Source organism: Miscanthus floridulus, chromosome 6 (genome assembly GCF_019320115.1).
Source record: "Miscanthus floridulus cultivar M001 chromosome 6, ASM1932011v1, whole genome shotgun sequence".
In the NCBI taxonomy this organism is placed as follows: Eukaryota; Viridiplantae; Streptophyta; class Magnoliopsida; order Poales; family Poaceae; genus Miscanthus; species Miscanthus floridulus.
In genome coordinates, this window is record NC_089585.1 from 130496901 (window position 1) to 130513560 (window position 16660).

At 43.4% G+C, this 16660-nt stretch overlaps 2 protein-coding genes across 3 annotated transcripts; both read left to right on the forward strand.

Moving 5' to 3' along the window:
* The first annotated feature begins 1722 nt into the window (after nt 1-1722).
* LOC136459634 (uncharacterized) lies at nt 1723-4070 on the forward strand. Its single transcript, XM_066459471.1, has 2 exons — nt 1723-2164; nt 3590-4070. The coding sequence occupies exons 1-2, from the start codon at nt 1768-1770 to the stop codon at nt 3667-3669; spliced, it is 477 nt and encodes a 158-aa protein (XP_066315568.1). The 5' UTR covers nt 1723-1767; the 3' UTR covers nt 3670-4070.
* Nucleotides 4071-8790: 4720 nt separating this feature from the next.
* Nucleotides 8791-15425, forward strand: LOC136456980 (CMP-sialic acid transporter 3). Of its 2 annotated transcripts, none has more exons than XM_066457002.1 (16): nt 8791-8998; nt 9078-9288; nt 9866-9982; nt 10198-10254; nt 10602-10679; nt 10846-10890; nt 11206-11265; nt 11471-11593; nt 12112-12189; nt 12305-12374; nt 12813-12920; nt 13374-13507; nt 13588-13658; nt 14310-14358; nt 14439-14502; nt 14894-15425. In XM_066457002.1, the coding sequence occupies exons 2-15, from the start codon at nt 9130-9132 to the stop codon at nt 14487-14489; spliced, it is 1200 nt and encodes a 399-aa protein (XP_066313099.1). In that variant the 5' UTR covers nt 8791-8998; nt 9078-9129; the 3' UTR covers nt 14490-14502; nt 14894-15425. The 2 variants fall into 2 exon arrangements, with proteins under 2 accessions (XP_066313099.1, XP_066313100.1); XM_066457003.1 differs by having other exon boundaries at nt 14313-14358.
* Nucleotides 15426-16660: the final 1235 nt, after the last annotated feature.

Here is a 16660-nt window from a genome sequence, read left to right on the forward strand (position 1 = left end):
TGCCTAATAAAGTACTCTAAAAGATACTACCCCACAAAAACCATTTGTAAACCAAAAAACACTCGCTTCGTTTATAAATATAGAGGCTTTTACCTGTGTGCCATTAAAAAAGTTGAGCTCCCACGAATGCTATCGTTCTGAACTTCTTTGCTCTTCAAGCCATTCCGTCTGTATTCTGTTTGTTTTTTACCGTTTTACAGCCCTTACATATGGGCCCGATCAATATAAACGTCCAAAATACCATTCTCTTGTCCTATCCTCTTGCTTCTTTCTCTCTCCATCTAGTGGGGCCAAACTATCAGCGACCCGGCTCCACCTTCATCCTCGTCGCGCGCCAGCCTTGTGTCGCGTCGATGCCGGGGTGGAGCTCGCTCGCCCTGCCCGCACCCACACCGGGGCGGAGCTCACTCGTCCACGCTCGCGGCGGCAGGGCGGAGCTCCTTCGCACTCTCGCCCGTGGCGGCCGGGCAGAGCTTGCCTGCGCCCGCACCCGCGGGTGGCCGAGGTGGAGCTGCCCTCCACGCGCACCCGTGGCGGCTGGGGCAGAGCTCCCCCTAAGCGCGCTCGCGGCGGCCGGTCTTGGCGAGCATGTCGTCGATGGCGGAGAAGATGACGAGCTCGGCCTCGGCGCGGGTGGACTCGAGGTCACGCGACGGCGGGATGTAGTGCTGCACGTACGGCAGGCACGTCTCTTCCCCGAGCCCAGACCGCTCCAACAGCTACGTCATGAATCGGACACTGCGCTCGTCGAAGCCCGGGCACACACGGGAGTGTTCCAAGAACGTCATGAATAGGACGCGGCAGTTGGGTTTGGTGCGGAAGCACGCGAAGTCCACCAGGTACACCGCGTGCGGCCGGAGCATCAGGTACAAGGCTTCAGTCGCTTGAGCTGTGTCGAGGAGCCGCAGTGGAGGAGGGCGCGGTAAGGCGGCATCCGCGACGCACGGGTGATCTCCACCGAGCGCGCGAGACGGTGGCTGCGGCGAGCTCTACCGAAACACGTGCAAGACGATGGCCACCTCGAGCACAATTGGCAGCAGCGCCTGTGGAGGGCCATCGAGGCCGGTAGCGGCAGCATAGTCGGGGCACGATGCGATGCTCGGCAGCGGCCGCGTCGGTGCAAGGCAGCGTGAAGCAGATAACATACACTTCGGAAGTGGCGTTGGCAGCGACGCGATGTCGCCGGGGTCAGCAGCGTGGGCAGCAGCGCGATGCCTTCTCGTGTTCGTGCTCACCGTGTTGCGCGATCGCCAGTTGAGGGGATGTGAGCCAGGGTTCATCACTCTGGGCGTTGGCTTCTCCACGTCTCCGTCGACCTCAGCCTTGGCCTCCTGCACCGCTGAGGCTCGCCGCCGCGCCAAGCCGGGAGCCAACCCCACCGTTTGCGACCTCGTCAAGCCGGCGTTCGAGCCTACGGCCGCACCACCTCGAGTACTTGGGACGGCAACGAGGGCGGAGAACTAGGCCGCAGCACAGAGCTCCCTCGGCCCTTCGTGTACCCAGGAAAGTGAAGAGAAAAAGAAAGTTTGGGTGGCTGATAAACGGACTGGTAAAATTGTCTGTTAAATAGAAAAGTGGACGGAATAATTTGAAGAGGAAAAAAAAAGTTTAAAACGATGGCACTCACGAGAGCTCATTTTTTTAATGACTTATGTATAATTGTAAATTTTAATGGCACGCCTGTAAAAGCCTCATAAATATAGGCAAGACGCCCAACTCGAACCTGAGTACCTGAGCGGCATCAGAGAAACAAAAACGAGCAGGGAAATGGCGGCCGTCTCCTCCACCTCCACCGCCTACTTCTCCACGCAGCCGCAGCTGCCGACCTCCACCGCCGACGCCGCCAGCAGCAGCCTGGTGCGGCAGCCACGGCGGAGCAGCAGCTTCGTGATGGTGGAGGCGTCCTCTGCCAGCGGCAGCCACGGCGGGGTGGCCAGGACGAAGAGCCTCACGGAGGACGACCTGGATGATCTCAAGGGCTGCCTCGACCTCGGCTTCGGCTTCGCGTACAGCGAGATACCCGAGCTCTGCGGGACGCTGCCCGCGCTCGATCTCTGCTACTCCATGACCCGGAGGTTCCTCGACGAGCAGAGGCCGCCCGGGCAGGAGCTGGAGGAGGAGCCTGCGTCGCCGCCGCTCCCCAATTGGAGGATCTCTGGACCGGGTAAAAACCACTTTTCTCTACTCAGTTCTCGAATTTGGTGAAAATTCGCCTTCCATTCAATTGGGATGATGTGAATTAATAGCTAACGGCGAAGGCCTGGCGGTTTTCTGTTTTGGGGGAATCACAACTTCTGGCCCAAAATTCAGAAGTTTCTGACAAAGCATACTTCACTATGCGTGTAAATACACTGCACCAATAAATCATGTCATGTTTTATTTCTGAGTAATTCGTTCCAAACGTTATGCATCCCGGTTGAGGGTGGAGGAGCAGGAAGAGGCAGTCGCGTATTTTTCTTTTTCAGAATAGCGAAAATCAGAAAAAAAATATTAAGCATGTTTTGGTAGATTGCTGAACTGGTGTATGGTTGGATGATTGATGAACTAGGTGCTCCTTGAGCTGCTAGTATAACAATTTGCTCGATTCAATTAGTGCATCATTTTTCTCGTTTTCAGTAAGGTGCTGAATGCATCTTGATTAATAATTTGCTGTGAGATCTTTTTTTAAGAAGGATTTGTGACAACATTTAATTATGAAAGATCTCAAGATGTTGCACAGTAGGTTACTGTATCTCTGTTAGAAACACTAATTCGAAAACTCATGAGTTCAGTCATACTTAGGTGCTCGGACTGCCAGGTTCAGAACTCTTTTTTTTTTTTTTTTGGTCTCAGACTCTTTAGTAGGAGCCATACTGATTCATTCCTTTTGTTTTTGAAGGGTTGTGTTGCCTTTAAAGTTTTATAGGAGTACTTTATAGGAGGCTTGGCATAGAGAATAAAAACCTCTCCTTCTATACTCTATTTCATAGAAGGAACATGGATGATAGACACTGCAGGGGATTCTACCTACCTTTTGGGTATCTGAATTCGGCAGCAAACGAAAACAAAGAAAACTTTCATAATTTTGATTCATAGTGGAGGAACAATGCTATACTTGCATTATTGGTTATATCACCATATTATTGAAGTGACCAGACATAACATGCGTTTTCTCAGTGATGTCACTTTTCTCAGTAAGTGCTTACAGTCTTCTCCAAGACAATCTTCACGACAAAGCAAAGCAAGACTAGGCTCCACTGAATTATGCTATCTCCTTTCCAGCACACGTTTCCTCAAAAAAAGGGAGCGTAAATTTGAAGAAAGATTATTCTACCTTTACCAAAGGTCCATTTTTCGGAAACCGGCAAATGGGTTCACTTTTGTAAAAAAAATTTGAGGCAAACGCCGGGGGATCAAAAGAATCCCCACCTGATTTCATTCCACAGATTCCGGCGCAGCACAAGTACACAACCATGTCCTCCAACATGAGACCGTATATATTACCTAGTTTGGGCGTTGCCCCTTTAGTCCTGAGATTCTGTTCTGCCTGTGATTGATTTCTACTATGAAAGACCCGTTTTTCTTTGCTGATCAGCATTGGTTCTGGCAGGTGACGATCCAGAGGAAGTGAAGGCCAGGTTGAAGTATTGGGCTCAAGCAGTAGCATGCACTGTCAAGCTCTGCAGCTAAACTAGAGTCTGGCTAGCTGCTTTCTGTTAGTGTACGCTATGAGCCTATGACGGCTGAATCGAAGGTCGGTTGGAGGTTGAAGAATCTGGTTATATGGTTTTGGGACACGGGGAGCGAAAGGGGGTGCTTCTGCTCTCTGGCATGGAAGCAACATGAGTGATCTCATCTGCTTCTGCAAAAACTTGGGAGGGGGAGGAATCATGATCCGGAACAGCGACAGATCTCGATTGAGATCCATGGTCTGAGCTCCTACGAAAGGATTCAGAAGCTTGTCATTCCTCAGGGTGGTCTGCTGTCTGCATAATGCAGCGTTTGCAAATGCAGGACCTGTTGGTTCTTTTTTACTGTTTCCTTGTAATGATCACTAGGTGCTCTAATTATTGTACTCCTGTAATAATGTACTGAAGGGAGTTTTGAGTTTTGGCTACTAATCCAAGGGTTGATTAGTTCCCATATTGATTTGTTTTGTGCTACTCTGATATTGCCATGTACTACATGGACATATATGTAGAATAGATTATGTTGTTTTATAATAAATTTGCAAAAGTAAAGAAAGTGTATGGTTGCTTGTCATTTGTCAAGCTTAAATTGTGTAAAAGATGTATTTATTGAGCGTAGCTGCAAATTAGCTGAAACTCCGCAGAGAAGAAACTCCACTGATTTGTAACACGCATAATACATAATGATCTACTGGTCTTGTGTTTCTAATAACCCTGCTGCAGATGGATTGTCCTATACTCCTATCGCTGTATCGCATGGTATCCTTGTGACGGATCACATCACATATAAATAACCTCACACACACACACATGCATTTGCTCTGCGGCGCTTTGCTGCTGGACAGTCAATAATGCAATGAGGAGAAAAAAAAATCGCTGTCAGTGTCGGTGAGCAGTGAGTACCACCACTTGTGCCCGGTCCGCACGCGCAGCACACGTGCCGCCCGCACGGCTCCCGACGATTCAGAAGCTTCCATGTGGAGCCCTTGACTCCATCACGGTCGCTGAAGCCTCGTACTGTACTATCTGCGATTAACTGATCTTCCCCTAACCAGTTCGGCGCGGCCACACCGGACTCGTGTACAATACCGGCACCACCCTTCCTATCCTCGAGCACCTCAAGGGGCTGCGTGCAAATGCGGCCAAGGGATCGGGGTAGCTCTGGAATTCCAGCCGTTGTATGGCTGGTCTCCACTTTGTCATCTCTATCTATCCTCAGCAAAGTCAGCGATCTCCTCCGCATCCGCGGTGGTGGCCGGCGCGCCAGCAGAAATGGTTTTTCCAGTTCGAACCCTGGCCTTTTCTCATTTCTTCTTGTTTGATGATACAAGAACCCATTTACAATAGCTCAGGGCGCGTTTGGTTCACTTCCCTGGGTAGCCTGACTCGCATCTAAGGTCATGTTCGCTCGGAGGAATTTAGATAAATTTGGAGAAATTTATGAGAACGTGAACATTATTTTTCATCCATAAACAGTGTTTACCGGCTGGTATTTGCACCAGCCGAATGAGCCCTAATATCCAGGCTGAGCTGGGACATGCCCAATGCATGCAGGTGGTCATTGTTTGGTTGCCCGGATGAATGCAGACAGGATGAGCAGAGCACATGTTTGGTTACATGTACGAGCTAGGAACTGACAAGCAGAGAAGAACATGTAGTTGTTTGGTTGGCTACATCTACTAGAGTTTGAATACCTCAAGATTGAATTCGGTGAGGTTACCACAGCCACAGTCCAACCCAGCCATTCATACCACATCTCCTCATACAACAGCCTTACGGGCTCAATATTACAACTAATGATTAGATTAACTTATACAATAAAACTAAGATAATAATGAATTGGACAATGATAATGATATCCTTGGTCGAGAAGATTGTTTTGTCTAGTTTTTAATGTCCTTGCAGTCAACAGGGACTTGATCAACGGGGCCTTGAGCACCCTTTTGGTTGTGATAGGCAGCCAAAGCTTCTTCTTCAGTCTTGTATCCTTTGTAACAGCTCCTTTGAAGCCATTGACACTTGCATGGCATTCTCTCCAGGAGGAGAACACTCCAGTTTGGTGCCCACGGTATACAACATACCAAGTTATAATGTCAATCATAGGTGATGTAAAATTCAACAATACAATATGAGTATATTGAAATAGAAACAATTAGCAAGGAAAGAAGAAATAAATGGAGTTGTGCTCAGATCATGCAAGAATCAAAGAGGACCTCATAATAGGCAATGGAGTTGTGCTCAGATCATGCATGAATGCAAAAGAACTTCATAATAGGCAAAAGAGTTGTGCTCAGATATAGCAAGTATGAATAACAGGATATCACAGCCAAGTGAACTTCATAATAGGCAAAAGAGTTGTGTTCAGATGCGGAATCGATTCTTCAAAGCCCCAAATGCCCTCTCAAATGTGACCCCTAGGCTTCAATGTCTCAAGTTGAGCAACTCTTTCTTATTGGTAGTATAATTTGGTCCACCATATTCTTTCAAGTGGTAGGGGGGCAGAAATCCAAGGCGACATGCATAGCCAGCGTCCACTAGGTAGAATTTACCTAAACAATTAATTAGATAGCCAAGAATCAGTTATAATATTTATTTGAAATCATATTTATTGTTTGCCTAAAAATTTATGTTACAAGTACCTGGAGGAACCCTTAACCCATCATCCTTCTCTAGAACATCGGCTAAAATGAGGGCATCATGTGCAGATCCCTCCCATCCAGCTAGCACATAGGTGAACCTCAGATTAAAGTCCACTACAGCAAGCACATTTTGAGCATGATAGTGCGTTCTACCCCTAAATGTTGCAGATATCTCTGCTGGTACTCTAGCATGAACATGAGTACCATCTATTGCACCAATACAGTCCTACATTATAGCAAGATTGGTGATTAAAGTTTGGTTAGGGCTGCAGTTAGGTAGAGTTGAACCTTAGATTCATTTAATTACCTTAAGATAAGGATATCACCTTGGGCCTGTTCTGATTTTAAGTGCTGTCTCAGTTGATGGTGGCCTTATCATCTCTCTCCTAAGCTCACCAATAGCATATAAGACCTCCTTGAAACACTTACTGACTATTTCCATGGACCTCCTAAATGTTTGGTGAATAACTCAAAATCTCTGGTTGTGTCCCACAACATGGAGAAACATTGTTACTTGTTCCTCCACAATACTGTTTATGGTATCTCTTAGCAAGTTTTTGTCTCTAAGTAGGTTATGTAGGTTGAAAAAGGGAGCTCTACGCATACACAGCATGTTAACACATTCTATGTCATTATAATTAAAATTTTTGTTCAGATTGGCTTGGCCTTCCTCATCCATGGCATTAATTGGGGCATATGTGATCCGAGGCTGTGAATTACGTGCCACTCTCAGCCTACTCATGAAGTAGGCATAAATGACAGACACAAAAGCAGCAGCTTTTATCACAAGCATGCGTCTCTGCTCGGCAGGGTTCATCTATTGCAGTTTAAAAAATGCAAAGCATGTCTCAGTAAAAGAAAAGATCACTTTCAGCATTCAACAAGTCGGTCAACAAAAAATAATATCATCATCGCCTAATGCACAAGAGCTCAGATATAGCTAGTTCAACCTTACAAGCATGCATCATTGGCTAAGGACATATACTCAGTATTCGTATTTATAAAGTAATATCATCGGGCAAGAACATGTGCTCACTTTTCAAAATAAATAAGCATTCATCATCGGCTAAGAACATGTGCTCAGTTTTCATAGTGAGTAAGCAATCATCATCGGCTAGTGACATAGGCTCAGTGGAAAAATCGTTATCGCTGGCTCCTTGCAAAAAAAGTCGTAGGGCTTTTAGAAGTTCAACAGGCAAGGAAAGGTAAAGGCAGATCTGCACATGAGGGAAAGAAATTAGTATGACAAGTAGGCAGATCCAATCTGGGAAAACAAGAACAGATCGAAACCTTAGGGGGGAAAACTTGCCTTTTTACCTCCAACGAAGTCACCAGCACAAATCGAACCTTATAAATGCTCAAATACATTAGGAACCCAACAAAGCCAATGGGGAAAGGGAGCAACACCAGATCTGCAAGGGATTACAGGTTACCTGTTCTCTTTGCCATGAAACCCTGACGAATCGAACCTCAAACCTGTGAAAAATGAAGAGAGGGAGAAGAGAAAGGTCAGCATAGATTGAATCGAGCCTCAAACACCGTGGATCTGGAGCAAGAGGAAGGGAGGATGCATCACCTGCTAGCACCAGTAGGATCTGGACGAGCAGGAAGAGGAAGACGAGAAAGTGAGAGAGCTCAGAGTGGAGAGGAAGAGGGCGAGTGCGAGGGAGAGAATGGGGAGAGGGGAGGCGGCGGTAACCCTAGCTTCCCGCGGGCGCCCCATCTCCCGCCTACATCCGGAGAGCCAATTTTTCTGTCCGCTGAGCACTCGCTCTCGTCCCACGAGAGCCAGACCGCCAAGAAACAGAATCCATTTTCGTTTCCCGGCAGCCAGGCTCGGGGGAGCGCGTTGCACGCCCAGGGCCAGGCCCAGAACCCCATGTAGGCATCCAAACGATGGAAAACCACATCCCGAGGGCCAGGCCGGGGCAGATACAAGGAACTAAACGCGCCCTTATCCGTGGGCTTGTCGGCACTTCGACTTATTTCCCTAGTGACACTTGAAGACTCATGCCCAGCTTATAAACAACTTTTATAATCTAAAGAAGTGCATATTCCACAATCGGGGACGTTGAAGAAACCGAGTTTTTCACAACTTCTAGACTTCAAATGACTATCTTACCTTTCACTGGGCTACAATGCACTAGTGACCAAAGAGTATGGGTATTAAGGTAATTTCATAAAAAATAATAGTCTATCTAAGCTTTTAGAATCTATCGATCCAAACAACCCTCCACCCTAGCTTCTACAAAATTCAGTGTTGAACTAGCTTTTAGAATCTACCATATATCCAAACAAGACCTCAGTTATATTATGCTTGGACAGGGATAAAACATGACAAAAAATACTAGTGCTATATCAAGGACCATCAGCGATAAAATAAATATTACTCTGTATTAAAATACCATAAAGTACAGGGGCTTTGGAAGCGAAATCTTGCAGAAAAGCCCTCCACTCTTTCGTTCTCGTGGCATATTCCATAGGAACAATTTAATTATTTTGTATATACATTTTCAGCTCCCCTCTCCGCTCCCCATTGCCGCATTGCCCTCCCTCGCCCCCCTTCTCCCTCGCGGCCTCGCCCACCGCGCCTTCGAGGAGCTTCGAATCCCGATCGCCTCGGTCCCCGCGAGCTCACATGGTGGGGGCGCGCACCAGAGGCTAGGGTTCCCAGTTCCCACTATTCTCCTGGTTTGTCCCGGTTCGCTCCTGGTTTTCCCCGCGATTTTTGCTGATTCTCCTCTGATTTTCCTGCCGTTTTTTGGCGCAGCTGATTGGAACCGCGGGGTTTTGGCGAGCCTGAGGCGGTGGCGGCGGCAGGAATGAACGGGGAGGTGGAATGTAGCGTGTGCCATGCGAAGGTGCCGGTGCCGCCGGCGGTGTCGAAGGCGTACGACAGCCACCGGAGCACCGTGTCGTCGCGGCAGCGCGCGCTAAACGTGCTCCTCGTCTCCGGCGATTGCGTCCTCGCCGGCCTCCAGGTGAAGGCTGCTTCCCATCTGCATTTGGTCGGTTTTGATCAGTGCGTTCTGTGTCGAATCGCGCAGTGTTGCATAGGACTGTTGAACTTCAGCTAATAGGTGCGATTACTGCATGAGGGGGCGAATTGAGTAGCAAGGTGAAAGTATAATGCCACGAATTGTGTCTGGAGCTTCAGGACCTATGATTGTTCTGGCACTGTGTTTTTACTAGGCTGTGCGGATGCTGCAGACGGTTATGGTCACTGACTTTTTTTTTTCTTTTTGGAATTTGTTAGAATACACACCCAAATTTGGATGTGCCTCCTGCAATGCTGTTAGCACTGGTCTTAATTTCATTTGCTACTGCTAAGAGAGGATTTGATTATCATGATCAATACATGATATCAATCATTAACAGTGAATTTATTCTAGTCCCCATTTTCTGAGTTCTATATGTCTGAGTAGTGGGATGGAGTACTTCTGCAGTTCTGCCCTAGTATTTTTTGCAAAATAATAAGCATGTTCTTTCATTTGTCTGTTTGCTATGTTGTGCTTTTTTTCAAAGTTGCTTGACACTGTTGTACCTCATTTTTTGTAGCCTATATTAGTGTACATGTCAAAAGTGGATGGGAAATTCAAATTTAGCCCAATCAGTGTGAATTTCTTGACAGAGATTACAAAAATTATCTTTGCCATTGTCATGCTATTCATCCAGGTAATTTCATTTCAACTCTTTGCTTTCTATATTTCATTTTTGTTTTCATATTGTTTATTAGCTGGATGCGGCTGAAACGATAGCAATGGTAATGCTATTCTTGTGTAGTGTTATGTTAAATTTTCTCACATTTAATTTGAGCACTGAGTGTTGTAGGCTTCTGCTATCACTGATATCTTTGCTTTTCTTACTGAGTTGGTTTTTTTATTTTGCAGGCTAGACGTCTAAAGGTGGGAGACAAGCCACTCCTCACAGTATCTATATTTATGCAGGTAATATGACTTGCAAGACTGAAACTATGCCATGTTTATAGTTTGGATAAGATCAGTTCCTTCCTGATTTGTATCTTGAGTTTATAGTTCTCTTGGAAAACCCATATGTTGGAAATGCGTGCTAGTTCTGAAGAGAATAGGACCTTGATTACCTGGCCATATGCTGTCATTTTGATGCATAATATCGCATCTGACTAGAGAGCTCATGTAAACTTCTACAGAAACTGTACAGTGAATCTTTTACTACTTCCTGTAGTCCATAGGTCTCCATTGATTTGCTCTGAAATATTACTATACGAATTTAGTGATCTTGTCCACCACACTAACCATCCTTCTTCACTGGCCAGGCTGCTCGCAATAATGTTCTTCTTGCAGTACCTGCTTTTCTCTATGCTATCAACAACTATTTGAAGTTCATAATGCAGGTAAAGCATCTTTTTAAGCACACCAGTGGTCAGAACTTGGTGTACTCTGGACCTCTGGTTTTACTGTTCTTTATCTGTCTATAGTAGTAGTGGATTCTAACAGTTGTATTAACCTAACTTGGATCTCGTACATCTTCTCTAACTACCAGTCCTATGATTTATGCAGTTATATTTTAATCCTGCTAGCGTGAAAATGCTGAGTAATCTCAAGGTATGCTACTATGGTTAACTATTATGTTAGCCTTTTCTTTTAAAAAAATGTTAGGATTATTAGTATATGTGCACTTAAATGCCTGCAAATATGCAAATGTTAGGACATGGGCATGTGACTTGCCAAATGCCTGTATGTACACGCATATGCACTTGGTGGCTTGGGCATGCACTCTTTGTTTCATCTGTTTTAAAATTATCTATTAACCACCACCTTGTTACATGTTTATCTTTTGATGTTTGACATCTGTTTGGAGTTTGGCTGCACATGGCACTAATCATGTATTCATGCTATACTGAATTCTAACATTTGCAGGTTCTAGTAATCGCTGTGCTTCTAAAGATGATAATGAGGAGGCGATTTTCCATAATCCAGGCAAGTATACTCTTTGTTTTCCTATGTCTATTTCTACTTAAAAGTGATGCAAACCTAGATTTTTATTGAAGTTGTGTAATTCCAATTGTAGTAATTGGTACTTGACAATTTGTATCTCTAACATATAGGAATCTCTGAGTGTACTATATTTTAGCGACTTCAAGAACCTATTTTTAGTTGACATCATGCTTTTATATATTGACAGTGGGAGGCCCTTGCCCTTTTGTTAATTGGAATATCTGTTAATCAGCTGAAATCATTGCCAGAAGGTTCTAGTGCACTAGGTCTTCCTGTTGCAGCTGGAGCCTACCTATATACACTATTTTTTGTAAGTTCTGATTTTCTCATAATTATGGTAATGCACATGTTGATGCAATGTAAAACACATCTCCCATGAAATTTGGAATGCTAGTTTAATTTCTATGCACTCAATTTTTCTTGGTGAGCTCTTTTTCTTCCGTGTACAGATTACAGAATAGGCATGGTGCTCTTGCAGTCAGTGGAGAGTGGACTGCAGCACAATGTTTGCATCTGCATTGGACATTAGCTGTAGTAATAATATTAATAAATTCTGCAACCATTCCATCTCTTTGACATATCGTTGAGCCCCTTCTGTTTGACAGTTCCAGGTTTCAGGCTTCCAGCCATTTTCTATTCAGTCATATAACTGATCTAGGTTCATTTATCTCTTTCCAAAACAACAATATTCACAACTGAAGGATTCAGAACTAGAATAGTCTAAGCACTCTTGGACTAATTTACTAGTATAATGGCTTCACATAGAGACAATATGTGTTTTTTCCCCCTCATTTAGTTGATATTTCTTACAACTTTATGCAAAACCAGGTAACAGTTCCTGCATTGGCTTCAGTTTACAATGAAAAGGCTCTTAAAAGCCAGTTTGATACCAGTATTTACCTTCAGGTATGTGTCCATTTGGTTAGTTGTCTTGCCCTGGCATTCTATTCTAAGCTATCTTGCTAATGCTTTTATGATCTGTGTGAAGCTAATGATCGCGATTTTTATCTCATGTTTTCAGAACTTGTTTCTGTATGGTTATGGTGCGATATTTAACTTTCTTGGGCTTGTGATCACTGCCATCATCCAAGGTAATTATTGAGAATGCATGTCTACTTGAAAGCAACGTGCTTATTGCATAATCGTTTTAAAATGTTCTATTGAGTTGAGCAAAGTTGTCAATTACTCAAGGCTATATAAATACTATTTTTTTTAGATAAATGAAAAATACTAGTAGCTTTTCGATGTCGCCATGGTTTCTTTTGTAGGTTGTTTTGGTTTGTCCTTGTAACTTTGTGTTTTTCATGATTTAGAGATTACCCTTACAACTTGATCTGATGTATTGGCTCGGTAAATATAATATCTAGAAGATAAGGCATCCAATTCTTAGATATCTAAACTAAACTTTAACTGGTGACCCTTGACTCAGAATATCAAAATTCTGTTGAAACTGTTGCCCACATATTTTCTCACACGATTAAGTACTTTGATGGTTCTGTAAGAAATCAGTTATCCTGTTCATTTTACAGGGCCCAGTAGCTTTAACATTCTGGAAGGACACTCAAAAGCCACAATGTTTCTTATCTGCAACAATGCTGCACAGGGCATACTGTCGTCATTTTTCTTCAAGTATGCAGGTATATTATCAGCAAAGAGTTTCTTATTCAATATGTTCTTTAAATGTCACTATATATATCACATACACGTATCTCTGAAAACTTTTTATCTTGCATGCATGTACCCGTAAAAGATTACCTTGCATGGGCATGCATCTTACCAAAGTCTTGCCTAATGGCTGAATATGGACATTTATAGGAGTTGAAAGATTGAACATTTATTAGTGGTTGGTCAAACATCCTGTTTGTTCCACGCATGCTTATCTCTGTGGCGATTCCGCTTTTTTTCGGTTTGTAATATGGATGGTATTCTTCTTAGTATAAAGGCATGCAGTTCTGCATATCTGAAGAAAAAAATTGTACATGTACATGAATAAGCAAATCAGTAGCATTTCCGTGTTGGTTGCTACACATATATACTAGTTTTTGCAAGTGGACTATATTTATCTTTAAGCAAATCAATGGTGAATGCAGATACAATTTTAAAGAAGTACTCATCAACGATTGCAACTATCTTCACCGGAGTAGCATCTGCTGTATTGTTTGGCCACACACTGACGATAAATTTTGTTCTTGGAATTTCAATAGTAATCATATCTATGCATCAGGTAACTTGCTTTTCCCCTTGCACTGATTCAATAGTGTTGAAGTTTTTGTACTACTAATTTTTTTATTTATTCTTTTTCAGTATCTTTCTAACCAAATTAAGGGCGAAGTGCCTAGCAGCAAAGTTGAAATGGCTGAAGCCCATGATCACAGGTTTGTTATATCATATTGTCGATTATACTGTAGTTGTGCCTGCTCCTGCACCGGCTCAGGTCTATAGTCTGTCACTTTGACTAAAATATTAAGTTTGGTTAAGTCCTCCAAATGAGTTCATTTGCCTCGTTCACATAGGTCCTTTCCATGAGGGCCAAAGTAAACCCAATGACTTGCGTATGCTTTTTTGTTTATATCCATGTGGCCGGAGCAAGATATATAGAAGGGATAAAGATGACGATTCCTACTTTCATAGTTTGATCAGGTAGTTGATGTTGTGGTGCTGATCACGTGGTTTGCCTCCTCCTCTGGTGGCCGTGTGTTGATCAGCGCGGTATGTAGTAGCGGTTCCATGGTAGTCTGACTATTTCAAAGTAGCATCTTTATCTTTTAGGTACATCCAAGGCAGGCCTTTAAAAAGTCTTGTGCTCAGGTGCCCCTTTTAGAGTAGTTTGTGCTTTGGGTAAGGTTTCACACCCATTCAATTCCATGAAAAGTAGATATTTGGAACAGTTCTTGATGTCCATTCTGCCATCTACCATTCCACCATCAGGTGGCATTTCTTGTTTTGCGAAAACTTGGTGCAGTTCATCTTATTGCATTTAATAAACTTTCATGTTTGTTAACAACATAATTTTTTATGATGCTCAGCAGAAAGGAACCTAGTTATGTCAATGTGCCTGATTTAGTGGCAAGCGAGGTAAATAACTACTGCCTAGAATTTCAGGTGGTTTGTTTCACACTTCTGTATAACTAATGGTCATTCTATGCATCATGAAGGCTAAACACCGCCATGGATCTGATGAGAGGCAGCCACTTCTTCCTGTATGATTTTGTAGAAGAGGTGGTTCTCCCCTTGCTTTCTAGTAGATTGTACTCCCATTCCAAATTATAGTTCACTCTGGCTTTTCCTAAATCGAAGTTCTGGAACTTTGACCATGCAAAAAATGCACCAACATCTAAAAGATTTTTTTTTCTTGAACATGCATGAGAGCTGTGTGTCTGTGTTAAGAAGAAAACAAAAAGACGTTTTGATAGTGGACTTTTATATATTAATATATTTTTTCTAAAAACTTAGTCAAAGTTAGGGTAGTTTGACTTAGTACAAAGCCAAAAATGAACTATAATTTGGAATGGAGGAAACAATTCCGATTGCTACAAAGATGTGTGCTATCCTTTTAACAAGTGCGCAACATCCATAACATCTCTGAATTAAACTCTTCCATTTCTGACAGCAGGCGCACTGTTTCAACAGAGCAGCATGTACCTTAACTATCTTACAACATGGCTCCTCCATGTCACGGAGGAAAAGAGAGTATTTTTAGCGGGTATTTGACCTAATTGTCTCTAAAGACACACTGCTGCCATGCTGTTGGCGGAGTAAAGGATATATGCATATTGGGCGGCAGAGTGACGATTTTCGTGAAGTAGATTGTAACAGAGTAATGGTCTTTGGATGGATGAGGCGATACCTCTAGCCAGTGGGTAGTAAAGCAAATGTGATAAGATTAGTGAGGAATAAAGTCGCCACCATTTTTTCTCCCTTGTGAGTTGATACAGTCATCAGCCGTGGTTCTCTGAGTGTCAATTCTTTCTTTCTTTTTTTTTTTGGCGGCACCCATGTAAATATCAGTTCGTTTCTGATGGCGCGAGCCAACCAGAGATTTCATTCCTGTATGTGCGTGTTGCATGAGAGATACTACGGCGTGTTTACTGATTACTGGGCTTTGCATGTCTTTCGAAATACAGCAAAACGACTAATTGCTACGTTTTTATTGGCTTGGAATGTCTTTCGATTCACAGCGGAATGAATTCCCGTTACAGTTTTTGCTTCGAGCATATATGAATCACTGGGTGATTCCATTACTGTTTGTGACACCAAAAGAAGGGTTTTCTACAATTCCACATCTTTGCAATAACAGTCTAAATGTTGATCACTGAATATGTCACTAGTCCTTGATACTGGCATTTCCTGAGATGAATATGAAAATTGTTGACATGCTGTAGAACCGCAGATGCAAAGTTGTTACTGCAGTACTAAAGACGTCCTCCATGCAGTTAGTGATTGAAATCTGAGAGCCGAAACAATCAAATGTCCGTAGTATCCAGGCTTCATATTGCACGCACAAAGCCACTACAGCAGCGAGCTGGAGTAGACAAAAACAGATATTAGAAAAATGTGGATAGAGAAAATAGGCCACTAGCTGCCCCAAGCTTATGCATACAGTGTAGAGATAGTATGGGGAACCTTGGCAGAGTCCTTTTGCTGAATATTCACCCATCAACCGTGGATCTACACACTGCTTCACCTTGTCTTCAGTTAACCTTGGTGTAGCCTGCAGAATCGGAAGAAGGCATTATCAGAGAACTAGTGAGAACAATGTTATCATCATATCAAACTTTTAGGATCATACGAGGTGCTGTTTTATTCTTCATCGTGTTTTGAGGGTACACAATGTGCAGTATGATGATCTGGTAGATTCTTTCAGATATCAAAGAACTGCAGCCTATGCAGCAGATAAACTCCTTTGAAATAACTAGTGTCGTCCTGAAGTCACTTTTGAGGAGCCTGAGAACTTCAGGTCCAGCAGTGGTTCACTCTCCATAGATCATAGCTAGAATATTCTCACTGTTAAGGGCTGTTCATGAAACATGAGTCGCCTAGACTCCTTATTCTTCTTAATATAATCACACGCAGCTCTCCTATATGTACGAGAGGAAAAAAAAGGGGGCTGTTCTGTTGGAAAGCGATTGGATCCACTAACTCTGAACACATGTCTTATATTTCAGATTTCCTCTCTATTCTACTAAGATATTTGATACATGATGTTCAAGTTCATCACCATCGCATTTATTGCCACTCAAAAACAACAAAAACAACAACAACAACAACAATAACAACAAACAACAACAAAGCCTTTTAGTCCCAAGCAAGTTGGGGTAGGTTAGAGATTGATAAAAACTCTGGCTTTGGGATTAACAGAAGACATTATTATCTAGTT

What these genes read in the sequence shown, in the direction of transcription:
- LOC136459634 (XM_066459471.1), top strand. Translation starts at nt 1,768, where the DNA reads ATGGCGGCCGTCTCCTCCACCTCCACCGCCTACTTCTCCACGCAGCCG. An exon ending in TTGGAGGATCTCTGGACCGG is followed by an intron (nt 2,165 to 3,589) that starts GTAAAAACCACT and finishes TGGTTCTGGCAG; the next exon opens with GTGACGATCCAGAGGAAGTG.
- LOC136456980 (XM_066457002.1), top strand. Translation starts at nt 9,130, where the DNA reads ATGAACGGGGAGGTGGAATGTAGCGTGTGCCATGCGAAGGTGCCGGTG. An exon ending in ACCTATATACACTATTTTTT is followed by an intron (nt 11,594 to 12,111) that starts GTAAGTTCTGAT and finishes ATGCAAAACCAG; the next exon opens with GTAACAGTTCCTGCATTGGC. An exon ending in CTGATTTAGTGGCAAGCGAG is followed by an intron (nt 14,359 to 14,438) that starts GTAAATAACTAC and finishes TGCATCATGAAG; the next exon opens with GCTAAACACCGCCATGGATC.